We start from the raw sequence: 26064 nt of genomic DNA, 5'->3' as shown, positions 1-26064 counted from the left end.
GCCAATCACATCAATTAATTTGCATCCTCAAGAACTATTTTCATGCTTGTGTTGCTCCCCAACCCTTCTTACATTTAAATGTGGCTCACGGAAAAAGGTTGGGGATTCCTGAGAATGATATTCTGAGACAATCTGCATTTGGTTTTCATTTTTTTATTATTTGTGGTTTTTGAGTTATTTAGCTTTTTATTCAGCAGCTCTCCAGTTTGTAATATTAGCAATCTTGTCGCTAGGGTGCAAATTATCTTAGCAACCATTCATTGATTTGAATAAGAGACTGGGATATGAATAGGAGAGGGCCTGAATAGAAAGATGAGCAATAAAAAGTAACAATGACAATACATTTGCTGCCTTACAGAGCATATGTAATTAGATGGGGTCAGTGACCCCCATTCAAAAGCTGGATACTGTCAGAAGAAGAATTAAGAAAAAAAAAAAAAAAATAATGAAGACCAGTTGAAAAGTTGCTTAGAATTGGTCATTCTATAACATACTAAAAGTTAACTTAAATGTAAACCACCCTTTAATGATCTACTCCCTAACACTTGACTCATCGCCTCTTTACATATAAGACTTTGTAAGAGCTGCACCACTTCGATTAAATTCAGTTTCACATTCCAGCGGATTTCTTCCAAACTCTGACTAAACAGTAAAGCTTTTATCTCTTTTTATGCAGCACTAGGGCTCTGGCTAGTTGTCAGCCACATAGTAGGCAGTCTCTTTAGGATCTTTTGCTCCTGGGCTGATAAGGCACAATCTGGGCTCCTGTGTAGGGTTGCTACCTTTTCTGGAAAGAAATACCGGCCTTCCTATATATTTATATTTTTCGCTATTAATAACATTGGGAACAACCATCATTTTTACTGGCCAGGTGTCAACCCTACTCCTGTGGCACTAAGGCTCTGCTGTATAATTATCTGGAAGAGGGCCCAACCATTCTGTTGAATAGTGCCACAAGATTTGATGGTGGCCCTATGCACAGATCCTGAGCAATTCATATGAAAACTGAAATGTTTCTTTATATTTGGTCACTTAAAACCATTAAGCAGTAGAGGTATTCATTTCCCAGACTTAGTATTCAAATAATAGGCTGTTCTTTATCATTTGTGGCCATTGACAACAGTAACAGACAGACAAGGAATACTAGACACATCTACTATGTATTTGTATTTACTATGTAGGCACCGGAGGACCCATGCCAAGGATGGCAACTTAAGGGGAGAAGCTTTGGGATAGAGTCCTGCGGTGGGTTGGGAACCCGTAGAATACCCCACAAAGTAGTTGAGACTTGGTTTGAATATCATTCATGCCCCGACTATACAGGCAGCTCACCAGCACCCTTTAGATGTAGGTGGTTACATTGTAAGCAGCCATTGGAAACAAAAAGCTAAATCTCAGTCTGAAAATGCTCTGCAGCATGATGTCACTTCCAGGCTCAGTGACATCACTTCCAGGTCCTGTGCTGCTATCATCAGGGGAGGGAGGTTAACTTGGTGGGGGAATGAATGCCCGCCACCCGCCCTCCCGCCACCAGCCCTCCCACCACCTGCCAGAGCCCGACTTCCGGGTTTTTTATTATAGACCCACGCTGCCCCGCCAATGACGTCACAAAAGGGGCGGGACAAGGGTGTGTGCGTCTATAAAAGTTCAACCCGGAAATCCAGCATTTGGAAGGTTGCGTCTCGGAAATGGGGGTGCGAGGTTGGCCCGAACCAGCCTGACCCGCAGGTAAACCCACGGGTGCCGGCCAGCCCGCACATCACTAGAATGCGGGTAAGGGTTGGGATATGGGTAAGTGGGTATGGGTTGAGTATGGGTCTGCAAAAACAGACCAGCGCGGGTCTCTACTTTGGGACATCTATATAGAAAGATATTGTTTTCTAAAACACAAACAAGATTTCCCCACCCCATTAGAAACATTTGCCTAAATACAGTGGCAGATATACAGCTGGGGTTGAGGGGGGGGAGGGGAACACGTTTAAAGTGTACAGGTTTAAGGGCACCTACCATATAAAAATGTGTTTACCTCAGCAGTGGTGTGGGCTAATGGAACCTGCAATCCAAAGGGGGAAGCAATAGTATTTTTTTTTTTACAAGAAAATGTCCCTTGCCGCCCTAGGCTGGAGCCTTGGTGGCCTCTCCACAAATCCAGGCCTGAGTATTATTGGGGTACATGCATGTGCATAATGAGTCCCCCAGCTCATGCTTTAGGCACACGTGTGTGACTTTGGATTGGTCACCCCATCATCCTGCGTGTACATAATGACTGAGCTGGGGCACTTGCTCATCATGGGCATGCGTGTGTCTCAATATGGCAGCCAACACCACACATGGGGGATTTACTTGAATAAGTACAGGCATGGGACCCAGCAGTGTTTTAGGGAGCCCATCCCTCCCGGGCCACGCTTTAACTTTTAGCACCAGAGCGGGTCCAGGGGGGCAGCATCCCTAGTGCAGTGACCGCTATTGCACTCGCTGCCATAGCAAGGCCGAAAAAGGGAAATTTGGCTCTTAAAAGTAACCAGAGGCTGCTCCATGCCACCAAGTTCCTAACCTTGTCTCATGGCCGGAATGGACTCTGATCTGTTATCCAGAATGCCCGGGACTAGGGGCTATTTGGATCTCCATACCTTTATGCTACTAAAAAATTATTTTAAAGGGGTGGTTCACCTTCAAACAACTAGTTGTTTTCAGATAGATCACCAGAAATAACAACCTATGCCAATAAGGCTCCATTTTCTATGGGTTCTAATATTGAAGTGTAAAGTGTAATTTTTCACCTTCTAAAGCAGCCCTGGGAGGGGGGGTCACCGACCCTGTAAACGGATACATTTAATTGATACATATCTTATGCCCCTGCTAAGCAGAATCTCTGGGTTTCATTACAGGCAGCTGTTAGAATTGATACAATAGTTGCTAATACTCCAGAGATGCTGCTGAGAAATGTATCAACTAAGGGTAAGGTCACACTGAGCGTTTCGGGGAGATTTAGTCGCCTTGCGACTAATCGCCTCGTCTTTGAGGCGACCAATCTCCCCGAACGCCTTCCCTCACTCTTGCGCTGGCTAGAATGAAAAATCACCGGCGCTAAGCACACGCGGCGATTATTTTTCCTAAGTCAAAGTTTTTTTTAAAGAGACAGTACTTCAACTATCGAATCGTCGAATAGTCAAACAATTTTTAGTTCGAATCGAACTCAAAGTCGTAGTCAAGTAGCCTATTCGATGTTTGAAGTTCCCAAAAAAAAACTTTGAAATTCTAAGTTTTTTTTACTTCGAATCCCTCACTCGAGCTTAGTAAATGTGCCCCTCCATGTTGCAAAATTGTAACCGTTCAGAATCTGCACCTCAGATTCTGGAAAAACAGTAAAAAATGGAGAGTAATTGAAAAAAGTCTTTATTTCTGGGGAACAATCTAAAAAAACAATTGAATTGAAAAAAATGTTTGGAAGGTGAACGACCTTTTTAACATGAATAAGACCCAGTGGGATTGTACGGGCTCCAATAAAGAAGAATTAAATCTTAGCTGGAAATAAAGTACAATCTACTTTTTTGTTATTACAGGAGAAAAAGGATTTTGTTAAAGGGATACTGTCATGGGAAAAAACATTTTTTTCAAAATGAATCAGTTAATATTGCTGCTCCAGCAGAATTCCACACTGAAATCCGTTTCTCAAAAGAATAGATTTTTTTATATTCAATTTTGAAATCTGACATGGGGCTAGACATATTGTCAATTTCCCAGCTGCCCCTGGTCATGTGACTTGTGCTCTGATAAAATTCAATCATTCTTTACCTCCCTTTCCCCCCCAGCAGCCAAACAAAAGAACAATGGGAAGGTAACCAGATAACAGCTCCCTAACACAAGATAACAGCTCCCTGGTAGATCAAAGAACAACACTCAATAGTAAAAACCCATGTCTCACTGAGACACATTCAGTTACATTGAGAAGGAAAAACAGCAGCCTGCCAGAAAGCATTTCTCTCCTAAAAAGCAGGCACAAGTCACATGACCAGGGGCAGCTGGGAAATTGACAAAATGTCTAGCCCCATGTCAGATTTCAAAATTGAATATAAAAAAATCTGTTTGCTCTTTTGAGAAATGGATTTCAGTGCAGAATTCTGCTGGAGCAGCACTATTAACTGATTCATTTAAAAAAAATGTTTTTCCCATGACAGTATCCCTTTAAGGGGAGATAGCCCTCGCGTAATTCAAAACTTTCTGGATAAGGGGTTTCCAGATGGATTCCATACCTGTAGAACTGTTTCCCCAGCTTCACCTTCAGTGAATAAAAGCATTGTATATGGTGCAGCCTACACACAGGGCACAAATGCCATTTATATGACAATGTTGTACAGACTGCTGCTGCTGAACTGTAGCTCCCATGAAAAAAAAGGATACTAGGAGTTAGATACCAGTTGTGTATCGTCTCTCCATAGCAAACAACCACTTGTTATTGATAGACTCAGCGGGTCACACTCACCTGTCTCCCTCGTTATCTTCAGGGATGTCCAGCAGAAAAGTAACAGACATGGTGTCACTGCATCAGGCCAAACAGGTTCCCTCCGTCACCTGGCCGGAAACTGATAGAAGAGCAGGGCGTGAGAGAGAACACTAAAGAGTTAATGAAAACTTCACGGCGAGTGTGAAAGTGCAAACACGGCAGGGAAGGGGCCGGCAGCTTTGTGAGCTGGACACAACAATGACTTGCTTTAACGTTTACCGAAAAAATATACCTCTACCACTTTGTATTCACAAACAGGGAAACCGACATAGCTTCAATAGACACAGTTCTCGCAGCACCATGAGTTTTTAAGCCAGCATACTGCACCCCACCCCTCTCTTGCACTTGGTTTATTCTTTCACCTCAGGGAACACGCTCCCAACTATACCATCCCCAGAGGCGGGACTTGCGAGACTGCATTAGCTCCACCCATTTTGCATGTTGGGACACAATTTTGCTAGTGTGTGTGTGTGAAAAACAGGGACAGCATTCCCAGAGTGAAAGACAGCTATCACATGCTGTAATAGTCATAGGTAATGGCACCACATTCATTACAATAAAGCTGGCCATAGATATATCCTTATCCTTCCTACCTGCCACTAGCCATTCACATTAAATAAAGTAGTAAAAAGAACAAGTCAGATGATGGTCTAGTCATTAAAATCACAGACAGCAAGTGTGCGAAACTTACGTCCGATAAATAGTAGTGAGTGTGACAGCCACCCTTTGATATCATCAGATACATGCAGCGATAATATCGGCTATCCGATCGACTGAATGACCGAACACCATGTCACCAAAAATGTCGGGACACTCCACACACGATTCGAAAATCATGCGAATTTGTATCTTTGTGTCTGTGGCCAGCTTAAGAGTTAAGGGTCCTCCAGACCCCGAGCACATTATATAAAACAAAAAAGGTACTGACTAGGGTTACCACCTTTTCGGGAAAAAAATACTAGCTTCCTATATATTTATCTTTTTTCCCTATTAATAACATTGGGATCAACCACCATTTTTACCGGCCAGGCCAGTGGCAACCCTAGTACTGACTCCTCAAGCTCTCATTGTGAGTAGGTCCAGACTGGAAATCTGTGGTTCTGGCAAATGCCAAAGGAGCTGATGTAAGGTCCCATAGACAGTCAGAACTATTTGGACCTCTGTGTACCAGGGCCTATTTTGACTGCCAGTCCACACCTGACTGTGAAGTGGGTACTTCTACACCGTTACGTTACATACTGTAATCAGTGCTTACTGCCCAAGCATGTTATGCACAGTGACATACAGTAGTAAAATAATAATTTAGTCTGAAAAAAGACTAAAGCTGGCCATACACGGGCCGATAAAAGCTGCCGACAAACCGAGTCGGCAACTTATTGGCCCATGTGTGGGGGCCCTCTGACGGGCTTCCACGATCGATATCTGGCCGAAAGTCGGGCAGATATTGAACGGGCAGGGTTAAAAATCCTATTGGATCGCTGACCGCCCATTCTCCTGCATTATGATCAGCCCGACTTCAATGTGGGCATGTCGGGGAGAGATCCTCTCGTTTGGCAACATCACCAAACGAGCGGATTTCCCTGTGTATGGCCACCTAAACATACATCAAGGTCAGCCCTTTGTCCAACTGAAACCTGCCTGACTGCTAGTTGATCCAAAAGGCAGTTTTACACAAGCACATTATATAGTGTAAGAGGCAATGGGTACTGAAACCTCAAGCACATTATAGTAAAAGGCAACAAGTACTGACCCCCAGCATAGCAGGTACTGACAGACATGACAGGCACATAATATCAAATGAGAAGCAGGAAAATTGGGGGACATTTTTGTCAAAATTTGAGTATTTAAGAAAAAAAGTCCGATCAAACTAGAATCCACAACCTTATTTATTATTTAAAAAAAGCACGATTTAATTGGATCGGGGACAAACTCGATAAAATGGTATGAGTTTTTTACAGAGTTTTTTCCCAAATTGTTTGGGTTTTTTTGGGGTTTTTTCCGAAAGCCCAAATTTTTCAGATTTTTGCCCGGAAAGTCCACAATAGTCAGATTTCTTCCATCTTCAGGGTTTATTAAATCTTGAAAAAAATCAAGTTTTGGACCTTAATAAATAACCCCCTAGGAGTAAGGTCATGGGCTCGCTAAGCAGGTTGTCTGCTTTCCTCTGCAGGCATTTTTTTTATAGAGGCAGAAGATAGCAGATCCACTCTTATGCACACACCCCTGTTGACATGCTTTGTATCAGCCTGTGTGGAGCTACACAAAGTTCAAATATGTGCAAAAACACAAATGCATGCATATAATATGCTTGGGGGAGTAAGGAATGCCTCACACAGAATGTAATGTAGGGTTACCAGTACACACTTACTCTCACTGTATATAATGTGCTGGGTAGTCACTACTCTCAGCCTTTATTTTTATATAATGTGCTAGGGGTCAGGGCCTACTACTGTCATTGTGAATGTGGTGCCATTACCCATTTCTCTCAAGCGACTTTAAGCATATGCCAGCTGTCTGCCCATCTGTGCCAGCTAACAGAACATACTCCATACCTCCCAACATTTTAGAAACAGAAAGAGGGACAAAAAGATTTGCCGCGGAGTGCGGCAACATTTTTTGACCACTCCCATTGTGTGGCCACACCCCCTAATTACCATGTCCATTTTACAAAATTTGCCAGGTTACGAAAGTTTGAACATATTTCTGTGTTTTTTATGTGTTATTAAAGTTTTGCTAATGAAGTTGAATTGTCCTTTAAGATATGAGTCTTAGTTCTTCCAATAGACCTCCTTATCTAAAACTGAAACAAAAGTATTTAGCTATCTATTCTATGCTTTCTGTCAAACGCCAATTAAGTTTGAAACTTTGTATCTTTTTCTGGCTGTTCAGTGCAGGAGATCAAATAGAAAGTCACAACATTTCAGTAAAAATGCAGGACTGCAGGTTGAGCTGTCTAAAGCATGACTGTCCCGCTCAAAACGGTATGCATACTCCATGTCAATAATGGTTCCCAGCACCCGCCAATATGTTGTATGCTTAAAATATGTTTCGATTGTCCAACTTTTTTTTATCACTGTATGCCACTAGTGTCACTTATAAATGCTTATTCTGGAATAAGCAAGTGCACTGGCAGGTATTCTGTGATTCTAATGCTGGTAAAACAACGTTGGAAAAAAGTGCTCCCACCTGTACTTCTGCCTGGTTCCCCCATGAAACCAGAAAGAACTGTAAGAGGTAGTGTAAATCCACTACATCTGATAGCAGGTTTAGGTCAGCCTATAATTAGCCAACTTTATCCTCCCCAAGCAAAATAAATCAAAAATTGGATTTTGATTGGCATGGATTACCGCACTAGAGCACTGTTAGTAAATCAGAACCAAGTGTCCACATCCCATCTGTCCCATCAGGGGGTAATCCCAGGGTTCCGTGACGTCAATACGTGTAATTCATCAGCAGGCTGGGTAGGCACACCCTGCAAGTGCAAGGAGCACTGTATGGGAGTGCAAGTATCTTTTAATCCAAATTTGCATGCGTTAACTCACGTGCAATTTTGCATCGATTTTAAAACAAAACGGTTTCATTTGCGTTCATAACTATGGTTTCTTATTGTACAAACTCAAGTTTAATCGAGGGTCCTCTTACCTGTCTATTGCCTGTTGGTGTGGTGTCAACTTTATAGAGACTGTGATTGCAGGTTTTTCCTCCTAAGGTACATGAATTCTTTATTTTAGCTTTTCCGAGCTGCTGGTACAGTAGTTCTTATTTCTTGTAAATAACTGATGTCGGATGTTACCTTTTTAGTCCACCCCCATACTGTATGTCTAGTGGTTTCCTGTTCATGACATGGTTTCAAACATCCTGCTTTATCTTTAGAAATGAGAGAAGCACCCAGAGAAGCAACTGGGTGAATTAATGAGAAAACCTACAGGACAAGATATGGAAGTCGGAGACAGAGGCTTGGGGGTACATATGCATTTAACTCTCCTATGTAGGACATGCCTATGTGTACGGTATATTCTGGGGTACATTAAATGATGTAGGATTAAGTTATGAAAATGCGTCCCTTGCTTAGCTTTCAATATGTCTTAGGTCCCTTCGTCAGGAAATCATTTAGGTCCTCTTTTCAGGATGCAATGCTTATTGCAAATTTCAGTCAACACAGTATATCATTTTAATTCCACTCTTTCCTATGCTGGCTGGACTGAAGCATATAAACAGAATGTGACAGCACATCAACGTTACTGAGAACCTGTGGCTGCTTTCATCTTTGGTGATTTTTATATTTGCAACTAGAGACTAGTCTTGCCATTGCTTTTATGTTTATATGGCATTGCCCTTTGTTTTACAAATCTCATTCTGATGTCTTGCACCAAGAGCAAGGTATTATTGCATGTACTGCAGTGAAGATTAAATTTTCATATATATAACCCAGTTCATCACATTTATTTATTACAATAGGACATTTATTTAAAATAGACAATAAATACAATTCTGCAAGTTTTTTTTTTCTTCTGAAATAATCCTTGCTCTCAAATCAGATAAGGTCCTGTTCAACACAATTTTATAATAATCTTTATTTGTATGATTTTGATTGCATAAATATAATTATTAGGAACATTACTTTAGCCCTTTGCACAAAATGCCATTCTATTTTTCAACTTAGGAGGACAGCAGTGGTCACACAAAAATGGACACTATTTCATTAAATGAGGTTGGCCTGTTATATAAGCTGATGCTACAGGGCTGATTATTGAATTTGGATGCTAGTTGCACTGGTTTCTATGCTGCCATGTAGTAATTATCTGTATTAATTATTAATCAGCCTTATATTGTGACATTTATATTCTATGTGTACTGTATGTTTTGTGACAGTCCCTGAGCTCAGTGACAGCAGCACAGAGCATGTGCAGTGAATCCACAGAATAAAAGATGGGGAGCTACTGGGGCATCTTTAAAGACACAGATCTTCACTGCTAAAGGCTTGTGGTTGCCTTGGGCTGGTACAGAAGCCCAAAACATAATATACAACATTAATTTCTTTAGTTAAGCTTTAGTTCTCCTTTAAGCCATAAAACAGGGCTGTTTTTAAGGTAGGGCAGAATGATGTGTGTCATCCTCAGCCTGGCCATGGCAATTTTGGTAATAATATTACAATACAATGTTAAATGCAGAAGAATTCACCTTTACAGTACAGCCACATTACAGCAGTAGCAACCTGCGCCTGAGTTTTTAGATTCCTCTATAATTAAATACACATTTCATGGGTTTATTTCCCCTGATGTGTTTATACAGTGATCATATAGCCAACTCCAGGTGTCTCTCTCTCTCTCTATCCCACCTAGGCATGCCTATTTTACTAATTCCATTTTTTAACTTAGGTTTTAACTTAGGTTAGTTTAATCACTGTGTTTTATGTGATCTAACGTTTCCATGTATGGTGGATAAAGTTTGATATCTTTTGACTTTATACAAAAGAAATGCAAAATGCAGGTTGGTGTTGCAGTTCAGCAACATCAGGAGTGCTACAGACAGGATTTCCATCAAGGGATGCCTCTGCAAAAATGCCTGTGTTTTGGAAAGTTAGACTCTTAGTAGCTTTGTAAGAGTGCAGGCAAGAGGGGTCATTTACCCCGGGGTGCAAGTGCTGTGTCCCTTAGTGCTCACTTAAGAAGTGATTTTTGCACTGCACTTTGCCTGGCCAACCAGGGTTGCGGTGATACTTGGGGACAAATCTTGTATGTTTTGTCACCAAAACAACAAAATATATATATACAAATATATATGTATACACACACACACACACACATACCTGTATATACATACCCCTCTGAATTGTATCTGTAAGTTACCCTCCCAGACTGTAAGCTCTATGGAGTAGGGTCCTCCATCCTTTTGTCTCCTTGACTTAATCTGTATTGTAATTATATTTTATATTTATGTGAATTGTATTTCTAATAATGCACTAATTTTCCTTAATATTGCAGTGACCCCTTGTTTGTTACTGCTAATTAATTGTTTTCTGTACAGTGCTTTGCCCTCAAGGAGCGCTATACAAACAAAAATATACATACATACATACATACATACAAAATTATGATATAATTGGTATCACTGAGACCTGGTGGGATGAAACATGTGACTGGATTGTGAATTTAAATGGTTACACCCTTTTTAGGAGGGACAGAGGGATTAAAAAGGGTGGAGGAGTGTGTTTGTATGTAAAGCCTGAATTAAAGCCATGCGCTAAAGAAATAAAAATAGCTGGCACTGGTGAGGGTGTAGAATCACTCTGGGTAGAGATTTCGACTGGGCAAAAGGTATCAAAAAGAATTATCATTGGTGTATGCTATAAACCACCTCGTATAAGTGTCGAGTATGAAGCCCAGCTACTCTTGCAGATACAAGCGGCTTCACAGCTGGGTCAAGTTGTTGCTATGGGTGACTTCAATTATCCAGACATTGACTGGGGTAATGGGGTTGCTAAGACAGAAAAAGCTAGTAGGTTTGTAAATATGCTGAATGACAACTTTTTATTCCAGCTCGTTCAAGAACCTACTAGGAATAACTCTCTTTTGGACCTTGTAATAACTAACAATACTGAACTCATCTCTTACATTTGTGTGGGTGAGCATTTAGGGAATAGTGATCATAACATGGTCTCCTTTGAGATTCTGTTGCAGAAGCAATTCTATAAGGGAGTAACTAAAACACTAAATTTCAGACGTGCAAACTTTGACAGTATAAGGGCATCTCTGCAACATATTAAGTGGGAAATGCTTTTCACAGGGTTAAACACAGAACAAAAATGGGAAGTCTTTAAAATGCTGCTTAATAAATATACTTGTCAGTATATTCCACTTGTAAGCAAGGAACGTCGTTGCAAAGCAAAACCTTTTTGGTTCAATAGAAGCGTTGGTGTTGAGGTGGGTAAGAAAAGACGTGCTTTTAAGGCTTTCAAGTTAGCTGGTACAGCCGAAACATTTATAAGGTACAAGGAGGCCAATAAATCATGCAAAGAAGCTATAAGGCAAGCTAAAATTGCTATAGAAAAGGATATTGCAGCAAGCAGTAAAAAAAATCCAAAATAATTTTTTAAATATGTCAAAAGTAAAAAAATGAAGCAGGAAGGGGTGGGACCCTTACTATCAGAGGGGAGTCAGCTGGTTGATGAAAACAAAATAAAAGCGCAGATTCTGAACTCGTATTTTTCATCTGTCTACACAAATGAAGAACCAGTAAGTGAAGGTTTCCTTCTTAACACTCCCAATTCTAGTAATACAACTAATGATGCATGGTTCACACATGAAGAAATTCAAAAGAGACTTGAACATGTTAAGATTAACAAAGGTCCAGGGCCAGATGGTATTCATCCCAGGGTAATTAGCGAGCTTAGCTCTGTGATTGCCAAACCTCTTTACTTAATTTTTCAGGATTCATTGAGATCTGGCATTGTGCCGAGAGACTGGCGAATTGCTAATGTGGTGCCTCTATTCAAAAAAGGATCCCGTTCTCAGCCTCAAAACTATAGGCCAGTTAGTCTGACGTCAGTATTAGGAAAGCTTTTCAAAGGGTTAATAAAGGATAAGATACTGGACTTCATAGCAAATCATAATACTATGAGTTTGTGCCAGCATGGTTTTATGCGTAATAGATCTTGCCAGACTAACTTAATTTCTTTTTACGAGAATGTAAATAGAGACCTCGATTCTGGGATGGCAGTGGATGTGATTTACTTAGACTTTGCTAAAGCATTTGATACAGTGCCACACAAAAGGTTACTGGTTAAATTAAGGAATGTTGGCCTGGAACATAGTATTTGTACCTGGATAGAGAACTGGCTAAAAGATAGACTACAAAGAGTGGTGGTAAATGGAACATTTTCTAATTGGACCAGTGTTGTTAGTGGAGTACCGCAGGGCTCTGTACTAGGTCCCTTGCTTTTCAACTTGTTTATTAATGACCTGGAGGTGGGCATTGAAAGTACTGTTTCTATTTTTGCAGATGATACTAAATTGTGCAGAACTATAGGTTCCATGCAGGATGCTGCCACTTTGCAAAGTGATCTGTCTAAACTGGAAAACTGGGCAGCAAACTGGAAAATGAGGTTCAATGTTGATAAATGCAAGGTTATGCACTTTGGCAAAAATAATATAAATGCAAGTTATACACTAAATGGCAATGTGTTGGGAGTTTCCTTAAATGAAAAGGATCTAGGGGTCTTTGTAGATAACACGTTGTCTAATTCTGGGCAGTGTCATTCTGTGGCTACTAAAGCAAATAAAGTTCTGTCTTGCATAAAAAAGGGCATTAACTCAAGGGATGAAAACATAATTATGCCTCTTTATAGGTCCCTGGTAAGGCCTCATTTGGAGTATGCAGTTCAGTTTTGGACTCCAGTCCTTAAGAGGGATATAAATGAGCTGGAGAGAGTGCAGAGATGTGCAACTAAACTGGTTAGAGGGATGGAAGACTTAAATTATGAGGGTAGACTGCCAAGGTTGGGGTTGTTTTCTCTGGAAAAAATGCGCTTGCGAGGGGACATGATTACACTTTACAAGTACATTAGAGGACATTATAGACAAATGGCAGGGGACCTTTTTACCCATAAAGTGGATCACCGTACCAGAGGCCACCCCTTTAGACTAGAAGAAAAGAACTTTCATTTGAAGCAACGTAGATGGTTCTTCACAGTCAGGACAGTGAGGTTGTGGAATGCACTGCCGGGTGATGTTGTGATGGCTGATTCAGTTAATGCCTTTAAGAATGGCTTGGATGATTTTTTGGACAGACATAATATCAAAGGCTATTGTGATACTAAGCTCTATAGTTAGTATAGGTATGGGTATATAGAATTTTAATTAAAAGTAGGGAGGGGTGTGTGTATGGATGCTGGGTTTTCATTTGGAGGGGTTGAACTTGATGGACTTTGTCTTTTTTCAACCCAATTTAACTATGTAACTATGTAACTATGTAACTATACACACACACACATATATGAAATAGTTTTTCCACACAATTATATAGAGTTTAATTTACTTATAATACATATGTATAAAAATCTTTATACAGGAATCTGGAGTTCTAGAAGAATCGTTACATACTGACACCACAACTCAAGAACAGGCTCCCATGATAAATAAGTCTTCACAGAACAGTTGGTCTGGTATCAGATCTAAGGAACTCAGGGAACATTCTGTGTCCATGCAAGAGAAACGCTGTTTAAGGTGAACATAAACAAATATGTGTGCAGTTACTGTAGGATGATCAGGGATGCATATTGTCTTAATGATGACCATGTATTGAAGCAGCTTTCTGTTGGTCCTAAGTATTTATTTTTACTTATAAAGCACTTCTTATTTACAGTGCTGTTTAGGTACAGTTGTGCACCTTATGGGGCCTATTTATGAAGCTGTGGGAAATTATTTACACCGGTTTAAAGTGGTGTAAAATAAATAGTGTAATTATGAAGCTATGGTATTATTTAATGTCATTTATTGCAACCTTTGAAATCATCTGTTAAAAGGAACTAGTTGTGGTGTTTCCTTTTACGCCATGAATCACCATAAATTGACACCACCTCATACATGGCATAAGCTATTGATGTGCAGGGGTGTAACTACAGAGGAAGCAGGCCCTGCGGTACTGGAGGTATAGGGGGCCCCATAAAGCCCAAATAATGAGCAATTTCAAAAACTATTGGACGAACAGGATAACCTCTGGATATGTTTGGGGCCCTAAAATTACTTTGCTGTGGGGCCCAGTTATATCTTGTTATGCCACTGTTGATGTGTATTTCAAGTTTGGTTTTGTACACAGCTTGATAAATAGGTAAAATGGTAAACACAAGTAAGATGAAAGTTTATAGAAGTTCTTAGATTGATAAACAGTAACACCCCATACAGGCATAGACCTGAGGAATTCAACATGTTGAGAGGCACTTTGAAATTACAATGTGAGCACAGTGGATAAAGCATGGCCATATTTATATATAGGCACTGAAATGCCTGTACCTTGGATGACAGTTTTAAAGGGGCGGCCCTCTGTGCCTACATTAAAATTAAACATTTTTAAAAGAAAAAATAAATGATCTCCCCAGGGATGAGGGGTGCCTGGCTCAAGCACGGACATGACATCACTTGCACACGTACTGTTGTCTGATAGGGTGGTGTCCTTTAGTCTAGGGTGGCACCAGACTGAAATACAGCATAAAGTCATTTATACTTGTAGCACTCATTTCTGCCCTATGTGAAATGTATCCTAAATAGACGAATGTTCTTTATAACAGGGAGAAGAGGAGCCCCAGAAATTCCAGTACAACCCCCTGGAGACCATGGGCACAACAGCGCTCTCATGTTAAGGCAGCCTGGGAAAAAGCACAAGAAGTTCTGTCATTCTTCTTACTGTGGGATAGGACACTAGTTCAGATCAGCGGTAAATTATGTACAACAGGTTGATAAACTAAAATCAGAGAGTGTACAGATCTGGTTGCATTAAAAATTAGGGGTAATATGCACACTTGTTTTTATACAAGAGATCTGTCCACTAGAAAATCTGGGTCTGATATTAAATGAATTGACTTTGAACAACCAAAGTTCTTTTCAAAATCAGTGCTGCACATCAAATGCCCTGAATGTAAGTACATGCGTATTTCATCAGGCTGATTTCAGCCGATACGCGGGCATTAATCACCTATCTTGGCTGCACTGGAGCCATTGTGTCGACTTGGCTGCAGGCACACACAATGGATTACGGTAAAAAAACATGAGAGTTTTTATTCTTACGCCAAAATCCACCATGTGTGACTGCACCTGAGCCAAGTGGTTCTGGGTGCAGGCAGGCAGGACGATTTCAGCCCTTGTGTGGCATTAGCTTAAGAGGCACAATTTTTCTCTTTTAGTGCTCTGACACTTAAGTCCATAGCATTTGTAAATCACTTCCCATAATTCCTAATAACTAAATAAAATGAATGGAAAACGTATTTGCTGTATCAGTAAAAACATAAAAAAATTATCTAAATTAAATTTCTATCTGATTAATTATATGAGGTATAAATATAAATATAATAATATTATATGAGCCCTTTAATGGACCGATTCACTGTTAAAAAAAGACAGAAATATATCTCTTAAAGTTACTGGGCTACAAAAGTAAACCCCCCTATAAATGTGTGGGTCCATGTCTGGACTGTTAACCTGTAAACATTTGGCAAATGTCAAAGGGGCTGCTTTGAGATGTCATAGACAGTCACTATGTATTGGTCCTGCCTGGGCCGGTTCCCCTGTCTGCCCCTTTGTTTGTTCATATAAATGTTTTTACACTGACATCTCAAAGTGTCCCAGTACTAGCTTATGACTATTAGTTGTATAGTCAGCCTTTATTGTCCTAGGGAGTGTGTTTGTGCCTGTTGGCACATTCCCATTATGAATGCCAGTACTTGCTTTGACACATGCGATGACATCAGCTCACTGACTCATATCACAACCTTTGAATCTGATCCCTGTGTTTGATTATTGCCAATTCCTGACCCTGCTTGTGTGCTACCAGCCATGCCCTCCTATATGGACATTGTCTTTGAGTCTGTTAAACTATCTGATGCCTTGCTGTGGTCCTTTGCCTGTTATGGCCATCTGTTTAAAGGAGAAGGAAAGGCTAAAATTAAATAGGCTTTATCAGAAGGGTCTATATAAATACACCAGTAAACCCTCAAAGTAATGCTGCTCCGAGTCCTCTGTCAAAAGAAACACCACATTTCTTTCCTTCTATTGTGTACACATGGGCTTCTGTATCAGACTTCCTGTTTTCAGCTTAAAGGGATACTGTCATGGGAAAAAACATTTTTTTCAAAATGTATCAGTTAATAGTGCTGTTCCAGCAGAATTCTGCACTGAAATCCATTTCTCAAAAGAGCAAACAGATTTATTTATATTCAATTTTGAAATCTGACATGGGGCTAGACATATTGCCAATTTCCCAGCTGCCCCAAGTCATGTGACTTGTGCTCTGATAAAATTCAATCACTCTTTACTGCTGTACTGCAAGTTGGAGTGATATCACCCCCTCCCTTCCCCCCCCCAGCAGCCAAACAAAAGAACAATGGGAAGGTAACCAGATAACAGCTCCTTAACACAAGATAACAGCTGCCTGGTAGATCTAAGAACAGCACTCAATAGTAAAAACCCATGTCTCACTGAGACACATTCAGTTACATTGAGAAGGAAAAAACAGCAGCCTGCCAGAAAGCATTTCTCTCCTAAAGTGCAGGCACAAGTCACATGACATGGGGCAGCTGGGAAATTGACAAAATGTCTAGCCCCATGTCAGATTTCAAAATTGAATATAAAAAAATCTGTTTGATCTTTTGAGAAATGGATTTCAGTGCAGAATTCTGCTGGAGCAGCACTATTAACTGATGCGTTTTGAAAAAAACATGTTTTCCGATGACAGTATCCCTTTAAACCTCCTTGTCCCGGGCGTGAGCATGCTCAGTTTGCTACTCTTGCCCCCTTCCTGCTGTAATCTGAGCCCAGAGCTATTAGTGAGCAGGGAGAGACTCATACAGGAAGTCACACCAAGCAAATATGGCAGCCGCTATCCTAAACAAACAGAGAGAGTTTCTAGAGCGGTTTACTCAGGTATGGTAAAGGATTCTGCAGAATAAATAGTGTTATAGCTTGCACTATTGTGGCTAATCTATTGGCAATAAACTGCTTCGGTAGCTTTCCTTCTCCTTTAACTTGTTTACCCTTCTTGTCTTTTTAATCTGCCTGTGCATAAAAATCTGCAACCTGTTTTCAAATACCTGTTCTGCCTGTAAACCAGTCCCTTCTTCATTCTTGGTCCACACTCAAACCAAACAACCAGCTGCTCCTTTCATTCCCCTCTTCAAAGCACTAACTATGCCCCTTCTAGAATATAGTTGCCGTTTTGGTTTCCAGAACTCAAAAGGGACATTATTGAAGTAGAGAAACCTGACTAAGCTGATGGAAGATCTTATTTATGAAGTAAATATGGCCTATTCTGCATTATTTACTCTAAAGGACGGGTGCTTAGGGGAGATATGCTCATTATATTTTATGTACAAATATATAATGGTGCTGTATAATAAATTCTTTAATGCTTTTTTATGTTTTATTCACCAGTAGATCCTTCTAGAAGAAACAAGGACATCCCTTTTTATCAGAATAAAGAAGTCTCCTCCGTAAAGGGGTGGTTCACCTTTAAGTTAACTTTTAGTATGTTATAGAATGCCTAATTCTAAACAGCTTTTCATTTGGCCTTCATTTTTTATTGGGTTTTTTTTTAATGATTTGCCCTTTTCTTTTTACACTTTCCAGCTTTCAAATGTAGGGGTCACTGACCCGATCTAAAAACTAATGCTCTTTAAGGCTATAAATGTAATGTTATTGCTACTTTTTACTACTCGTCTTTCTATTTCGTTCCTCTCCTATTCATATTCCAGTCTCTCTTCAGATTGAGGCATGGTTGCTAGGGCAATTTAGACCTCTAAATGCAAACTGCTGAATAAAAAGATAACTCAAAAACCACAAACCACAAATACATTTACTACTTACTTATTTTTACTACTTACTAACTGTAAGTTCTACTACTAACTGTAAGTTCACAATATCACAGTATGTCCAAAGTTGTGGAATTCTCTCACTGAAGCAGTTGTGCTGCCAAATAACAGATCATTTCCAAAAGAGTTTGGATGACTTTTTTCAGGAACACAAGGTTGCTGAAGTCAATGCTAGGACTGGTTTGGTTGCCACTGTGACATCAGGAAAAATATATGGATCATCTAATAAATGTTGGAGAAATTGTGGTGGTTCAGGTATATTCTTGCATATTTGGTGGTCATGTCCGGTTATACAGACTCTTTGGAAATCATTGGAGATTATGATCCAAAAAATCTTAAAAATTAATATTTTGTTAACTCCAGCCCTAGCACTATTGGGCATCATGGAACCAAACTTGAGGTTGCACTACAATAAAGCTCAGATATATTTGATATACCACTCTCTATTTGCAACTAGAATGGCAATTGCTAGGAAATGGAAATCCCAAGATACTCCTTCAATACAAGCAATTGTTAATGAATTGAATCAAACTGCAACATATGAATGTTCTTTTGCTCGCTCTCAAGGAATAAATTCCAAAATAGCAAGCTATTGGAAACATATGCATGTATGTGATGACTTATAAATCTAGGATTTATAAATCTAGGATTTATGTAACTACTTAAACAAATATGGAAAAGTTTATCTCCCAGAGTCAGGTGGTGTGTGTGTTTTTTTTTTCTCTCTTTTTATAATTATAATTTTCTTTATTGTAATTTTGTAAATTCATGTGGAAAAAAATCAATAAAAAGCTAAAAAAAAAAAAAAAAGGAAAAATATATTCTCCAAACTGGAGATGGTGTTAAAATGAATATTTTTAGACCTTCTTCTGACTAAATTTAAAGTGCATCGTTTTTCAACTTGATCTGTTATGTAACTATGTAAAATTTTTGCTTCCATAATTCTCTGCAGGAAAGTTTGGTACTGGCATCAACTCCTATTTTCTGTTCCTGCGATTCTTGATCCTGTTGAATGTTTTATCCTTCTTTCTCACCAGTGGCCTAATCATTATTCCCACCATCCTATCTGCAGACAGCCAACAATCCCAAGGTCAGATATACTTTGCAGCTTGCATGGTGTTTATATAAAACAAATCATATGTGTTGGGCTTGCTAAAATAACATATGTATCATATGTATACCTTACATTGATGCCTATTTTTAGTTTTCCTGTGTATAAAATAAATACAGCGGCCCCTCACACTGAGCAGACATTGTTAACTAATCATGTTTATGTCATGCTCAGGCTATGTTATGATATGTAAAGTGTTCTTTTACATTTCCCTTCATTATTTGGAATTCAGTGTCTGCTTCACACAATCTAAACCTGCTTCTGAATAAAATTATAGTCAACTGAATGATAATTAATTACAAGGTCCAGGACCAGATGGTATTTATCAAAGGGTACTAAAGTATCTCAGTGCTGCCATTATCAAACCACTTGACTTCATTTTTCAGGATTCCTTGTGGTCTGGCATGGTGCAGAATGATTGGCATACTGCTAATGTGGTGCCACTGTTCAAGACTTTGAGCCTGTAACCACTGTTAGAATTTGTGGCAGGAAAGCTATTGCAGGGGGTAATAAGGGGTAAGACACATAAAGGAGAAGGAAAGTCTTGGAAAGTCTTCTTCCACTTGGGGGTGCCAAATGTTAGGCACCCCAAGTGATTGTATATACTTACCTGAAACCCCAGGCCAGTGCTCCCATCAGCAGAAAACTGCACCGTCCCGGGGTTATTCCAGCGATCCTCTTCCTGCTTCTTCTTTCTTCAATAAATCCAAAAGCTGAACTTTAACTTAAAAGTTGGCTATTTCGTTCTACTACGCATTGCGTCTGACCCAGGAAATTAGAAGAAAGAAGAAGCCGGCAAAGGAGCGCTGGAAGAATTCTGGGCTGGTGCAATGTTCTGCTGATAGGAGCACCGGTCCGGGGTTTCAGGTAAGTAAATATATTCACTTGGGGGTGCCTAACATTTGATACCTCAAATGGAAGAAGACTTTCCTTCTCCTTTAAATACATTACAAATCACAATACTATGAATTCACACCAGCATGGCTTTGTGGACAATAGATTTTTTTTTTTTTTTTTAATTTGAAATTTTTATTGATTTTCAGATAACAAAGACATTTCCAGTGGAGACTGGGGAGAAGAGAGAAACAGCGGTGAAGCAAGAAAGGTGAGTAGAGGTGGGGAAGGGGAGGGGGGGGAGGGAAGAGAAGATAGCTGGCATTGTCCATGAATCCAAGCTGTGCAACCGGGGGGGGGGGAGATGATTCGAAGATTGTTAGATAACCCGGTGCCGTTGGTTCAACCAGTGGAAAGTTGAGGTAGTCATTGTGTGCCTCAGTTTTCAAGAACGTGCTACTGTAGTGGTCAGGTGGTAGTTGTTGGATGCTCCTGTTTCTCCTCTTGTGTGTTGCTAGACCTTTGGCAACTTGTGCAAGGGTCGTGGCAGCATATTTTTCATGTATGAGGTTCGAATCTATTAGATGGAGTAGACTTTCTCTGCTAGGTACAGCCGTAGATTTCCAATGCCGTGGTATCAGTAAGCGCGCTGCAGTGAGGATGTGAAAGGTTAGTTTTCTAGCCTCTGTGATTAGGTCGGGTATACCATGGTTTAAAAGTGCCATCGCTGGTGTAACTTTTATCGGTGTGTTGAATATCTCTGAGAGTAGGTCGTTGATTAATTGCCAGAACGGCAATATTTTGGGACAGGACCACCAAATATGTAGCATGTCGTCCTTCGCAGTGTTACACCTCCAGCAAATGTCCGACTCGTTAGGGAACATCTTATGTAGCGTTGAATGTGTTTTATACGATCTAAACAATATCTTTCTACTGTTTTCAACATGGTTTGTACATTTGGTGTATTTGGAAGCAATAGTTGCTATTCAGGTCCATTGCGTTAAAGGGAGATCAATGTTGAGGTCCTGTTCCCATCTTTGAATGTGTAACGGTTTGGTTGGCCCTAGGCCAGGCATAATAGCTTGGTATACTTTGGACAGTCCTTTTCGACACCCAGCATTGCGAAAACATATGCGTTCAAAGGGCGTGGGTAGTCTGGATAGGCTTTCTAAGTGGGAGTTCAGGAAATGTCTAATTTGTAGATATTTGTAGAAATCATGTTTGGGGAGATTAAATTGAGTTTGTAAAGTCTCATACGTATTTAGACTATTATCCAGAAAGAGTTGTGCTATGCTTGTTATTCCAAGTGCTTCCCAATTGACCAGAGAGATATCAGGAATTTCCGATTCTAGCATCCTGATAGGAGAGTGTTTTGTTGGAAACGTATGAATGTGCTCAATCTTCTTCATTGAAGTCCAAATTTTTAAAGCCGTCGAAGTGGTATGGTAGAGTGAGCTGGGTTCTGTTTTGTGTACGGGAGATTTTGACCACATTAATTGTTGCAGCGTACGTGGATGGATCTGTTCTTGTTCTATTTCTAGCCATTGTTTGCAGTTGACCGGGAGGTTCCATAGGGTGAGTTGTTCTAAGATAGTGGCTTTGTAGTAGTAATCTATGCTTGGAACACCAAAGCCCCCCTCTTTCTGGCTTAGTTGCATTAGGCTTCGCTTGATTCTAGGCTTTGTCTCTCCCCATACAAACGTATCTATAGTGTTTTGTGACTGCTGGAGGAAGGATTTTGGCACCATGATTGGGAGAGTCCGGAAAAGGTACAGGAACTTGGGCAGGAGCATCATCTTGACTGCGGGAATTCTTCCCATCCAGGAGATATAAAGAGTCTTCCACTTTTCTAGTTGCGTCTGGGTTGCTCTCAAAAGTTTTGGATAGTTACTATTGTATGTTTTCACCACTGTATTGCCTAGTTCAATACCTAGGTAGGATATTGTATCTTTCCTCCATTGGAATGGGTATAATTTCTGCAATGCTTTCTTGTCAGTCGTTGCGACATGTAATAAGAGGGCTTGTGTCTTGTTAACATTGAGCTTGTAATAGGACACTTGGCTATATTCATTCAGTATCTGAGTTAGCTTTGACAGTGATGTCTCTGGATTGGTAAGCGTTAACATACTGTAATATCGTCCGCAAAAAGCGCTACTTTGTGGTCTGAGTGGGCGCAGGTGATACCCGTGATGTCTGGTGAATCTCTAATTGTTTTTGCTAGTGGCTCCAGGATCAAGTTAAATATTAGCGGGGAGAGGGGACAGCCTTGTCTCGTCCCATTTGTGATACAGAAGGGTCGTGAGAGAAAGCCCATGTTGGTAACCTGCGCAGTGGTTGTGGAGTAGAGCACCAGGATAGCCTGTAAGATCTGCCCTCGAAATCCAAAAGCCTGAAGGGTTTCCTCCAGATATAGCCAGTGGACTCTGTCAAATGCCTTCTCGGCGTCCAGAGATAGCAGGAGTGTAGGTGTATGGTAGTGTGTGGTTCTTTCAATCAGAGAGATGAGTTTTCTTGTGTAGTCTGCACCGTGTCGCCCCGAGGTGAAGCCTGATTGATCCTTATGAACGATGTCAGGCAGAATTCCCTTCAGCCTATTGGCAATAACTTTGGCATACAGTTTGGTGTCACCGTTTAACAATGAGATGGGCCGAAAATTTGGGCATTGGTTTGGGGTTTTACCCGGTTTGGGGATAGTTGATATCGTAGCTCTCAGCATCTCTTCTGGTATTTCGCTGTGCTGTTGTATGTAGTTGAAGAGACGGGTCAGTTGAGGGACCAGTATAGATTGGAAAGCTTTATAATAGGCAGCGGACAGACCGTCCGGTCCTGGGGCCTTCCCTATCGGAGTGGAGTTGATCGCTTTCTGGATTTCTTCAGGTTGGATAGGCGGGTTTAGGAGATCTAACTGCGTCAAAGAGATTTGAGGGAGGTTGGCGCGCACCAGAAAGTCAACGATATTCTGTTGTATCGGTTGAGGAGTATTGGCGTCTCGCTGCAAATTGAGAAAAGTAGCATAGTAGTCCGCAAATTTATCTGCTATGGCTTTGGGATTCGTAATTTTCCCCCCATCCTCGCTCTTCAAGTGGTCAAAAGCTTGGTTCACTTGTCTTTGTTTCAGTAAGTTTGCTAGTAACTTTGAGGCTTTATTGCCTTTCGTGTATTGGGCGAGGCGTAGTCGTTGGAGGTGGTATTGGAGGTGGTTTTGCATTTTGAATAGGTCTATATTTATCACAGAGCTGATTCTTCACGTCTCTAATGCGTTTTGTCGTTAGTTTGTTAGGGTGAGCTTTATTTTGCAGTTCAAGGTCTTGCAGTTGTTTAGTTAGTTAGTTTTCACGTTGTTTTTTAAGCAGTGAACCATATTTAATAAGTTGACCTGGGAGCACTGGCTTATGTGCACACCAGACTGTAGGAGTCGGGACCTCGCCATTATCATTAAGAGTGAAGTATTCCTGTAGCAGTAGGTTGCAGTTGCGGGCTATTTCACCATTTAGTAGCAGTGATTCATTAAGTCGCCAGTGTGAAGTGAACGGTGGCGATTTGTGGAAGTTACTCGTCCAAATTACGTGCGTGATCCGTCCATGTCATCAAACCAATTCGTATCTCTTCAGTAGCTTGAAGGGTGTCCTTATCCGTAAATATATAATCTAGTCTAGAGTATCTGGTATGCGAGTATGAGTAATGTGTATAGTCTCTTTCCGTTGGGTGGGACGATCTCCAGGTATCAAATAGATTATGCTTTTTCAAAAGGTTTTTCAAATTGAGTGCATGAGTAAGTACTTCTCTTCTAGGAGTGTGGTCAGTTTCAGAACTGGTGTCTAATTCCTGTATTAGTTAGAAGAAATTCCAGTGGCACCTGTATTAGTGGCACATTAAAATCACCCACTACTATTATCTTGCCTTGTTTCAGTTTGTCCAGTGACCTAAAGAAGGTGCGGTAGAAATAGGATTGCTTCACATTTGGGGCATAGACGGATGCCACGGTGTATATTTGGTCTTGTAGTTCAATTGTGACAATGAGGTATCTGCCTTGCGGGTCTGTCAGTTGTTTAAGCACACGGGGAGTGATGGTAGAGTGGAACCAAATTGCTACCCCTCTTTTCTTCACTGAGCTGTTAGCATAAAGTTGCAGTGGGTAATCTTTGCATGCTAATCTATTAGGTTGTTCATTAGTGAGATGGGTTTCCTGGAGGCACAGTATGGAAGTCTTAGACTGTTTAGCCCAAAGAAGAAGGTGGGACCTTTTGTTCGGGCTATTGAGCCTGTTAACATTTAACGTGGTAACAGTGATCGCCATTTGTATGTGGTGTGGGCGTGGTGCTGTGGTTTGGTACTCACTGTTTGATGCTGCATAGAGTTCGATGTTTGAGGCCTCAGGAGTGGTGGTAGGGCTGTAGTTTTAGCTGTTTCCGCACCCATCTTCGGCACTTTCCTACTAAGGGTCATCAAATCTTGGCCAGGATTGGGGGGGGTGGGGAAGTAGGGAAAGAGAAAGATAGAAAAGGCAGGAGAAAAAAAGAACATTAGTAACAGTAATGTAAGAACTTTTACATAGAGAAACATATATACATCAATACTGTAAATAGCATCGAGTAGAGTGGCTTCTGGGTATTGATGGTTGTCATTGATAGTCCTATCTGACTCAAGAGTTTTATCGTGCAGTGTAGTGCACTGTGAAGCCATAATCGGGGGGAGACGGTCACATCATAGGGGTTCTTCCGTCGGGGGAGAGTGTCAAAATCGTTTGAGTGTCATCAGGTGTGGAGTTGGTTATCTTGCTCGTCGTCAGGAGAAGTCTACAGCTGGCGCAGGTCTTCAAGTGACATCTGAAGCTATCTCTGGTTCTCGGTCGAGAATATCTTGTCTGGCCTCCGTTCTGCGATGTGCAGATTTTTGTACGTGCCAATCCTGTGGAATTTTGGGCTGTTTAGTGGCTGCCAGTGGCAGGTTTTCTTGATTCGGCAGGAGGTGCCATTGCTGTAATAGTTGAGCACCATGCTGTGGCATCGCCATGATGTAGGGTGAATCTTTGTAAATGACCCGAAGTTTCACCGGAAACAGCCATCTGTAGGGTAAGTTTGCCTCTCGCAACACTGTGGTTATGGGAGTAAAGTCTTTGCGTTTTTTCATCGTGTATGCCGAGAGGTCAGGATAGCATTGGAGCATATTGTATTTTTCAGGAATGTCCTGTTTGTCCCTAAACGCCTTCAGGGTGAGTTCCTTGATATGAAAAAAGTGGAGCCGTAGTATCACTTCCCTAGGCACATTTGGGGGAGCATTCTTGTTTTTTGGCAGCCTGTGGGCTCTGTCTATGAGGAGGAGATCAGGAGTTTCTTCTGGGAAAATCTCTTGGAGCATGTTGCTAAGATAGTGATGCAAGTCTTCCATTTTAACTTGTTCCGAGACACCCCTTAGCCTGATGTTGTTCCTCCTGTTCCTGTCCTCCAGATCAGCCATTTTACTGTTTAATTGGGATACTTCGTGCTCAAGTGCTGCATTGGAATCTATCAGCTCATTGTGAGAGCTTACTAACTCTGCCATCTTTCCCTCCAGGTGATCAGTCCTGTCCCCTATTTGTCTCACTTCTCAATGAAGCTCTGTGATGGCGCCTCTGAAGTCTGCCTGAATATCTGTTCGCAGGGAGGTGAGTAGACTTTTAAGTATGGGCAGGGTAACAGTCTGCTGGGATCTGGCATCGGGTGGCGTGTGCGCCTCATTACTTGCCTCATCGATCGTGCGTGCAGGGCTGCTGCCGCCATAGTCGGCGCCATCTTGGAGGGAGAGACACACGTCTGGCAGCGGTCCGGTTTTGGGATAGAAGGCCGTCATCTTCGGCGACGGTCGCTTCCTCAGCTTCCCCATGATGTCCGGTGGGTTTAGGTCGGGTTTCCGACCCTTTGGCTGGCGTTTAGGGTGCTCCAGCCTGCTATGCGAGTTTCCCCCTTACGGAGCTCCCTAGAAAGCTTCCGTCCGCATCGGCAGTTAGCTCCGCCCCCTGTGCACAATAGATTTTATCAGACACATTTAATTGCACTTTTT

The 26064-nt window shown here is 41.1% G+C and overlaps 2 protein-coding genes across 5 annotated transcripts in view; one reads left to right on the top strand and one right to left on the bottom strand.

The window, feature by feature from the left end:
• Positions 1 to 8240, bottom strand: part of tmc6.L (transmembrane channel like 6 L homeolog) — a 33083-nt gene extending 24843 nt beyond the window's left edge. Inside the window, exons 1-2 of one of the 3 annotated variants that reach the window (XM_041575603.1) lie at positions 8147 to 8240; positions 4484 to 4583 (exon numbers count right to left, since the gene is read on the bottom strand). In XM_041575603.1, coding sequence (XP_041431537.1) covers positions 4484 to 4533 — 50 coding nt within the window. In that variant the 5' untranslated portion in view covers positions 4534 to 4583; positions 8147 to 8240. 3 annotated transcript variants of the gene reach the window in all.
• Positions 8241 to 8374: 134 nt separating this feature from the next.
• Positions 8375 to 26064, top strand: part of LOC108701032 (transmembrane channel-like protein 8) — a 35541-nt gene continuing 17851 nt past the window's right edge. For both annotated transcript variants that reach the window (XM_018235165.2, XM_041575933.1), the window contains exons 1-6: positions 8375 to 8467; positions 13574 to 13728; positions 14790 to 14935; positions 19033 to 19170; positions 20235 to 20296; positions 25579 to 25669. In XM_018235165.2, coding sequence (XP_018090654.2) covers positions 8417 to 8467; positions 13574 to 13728; positions 14790 to 14935; positions 19033 to 19170; positions 20235 to 20296; positions 25579 to 25669 — 643 coding nt within the window. In that variant the 5' untranslated portion in view covers positions 8375 to 8416. The remainder of the gene's footprint in view (positions 8468 to 13573; positions 13729 to 14789; positions 14936 to 19032; positions 19171 to 20234; positions 20297 to 25578; positions 25670 to 26064) is intronic.

The sequence above is a fragment of the Xenopus laevis genome, chromosome 9_10L (assembly GCF_017654675.1).
Source record: "Xenopus laevis strain J_2021 chromosome 9_10L, Xenopus_laevis_v10.1, whole genome shotgun sequence".
Lineage (NCBI taxonomy): Eukaryota > Metazoa > Chordata > Amphibia > Anura > Pipidae > Xenopus > Xenopus laevis.
Note: the sequence above shows the minus strand (reverse complement) of the source record. Positions and strands in the feature narration are given on the sequence as shown.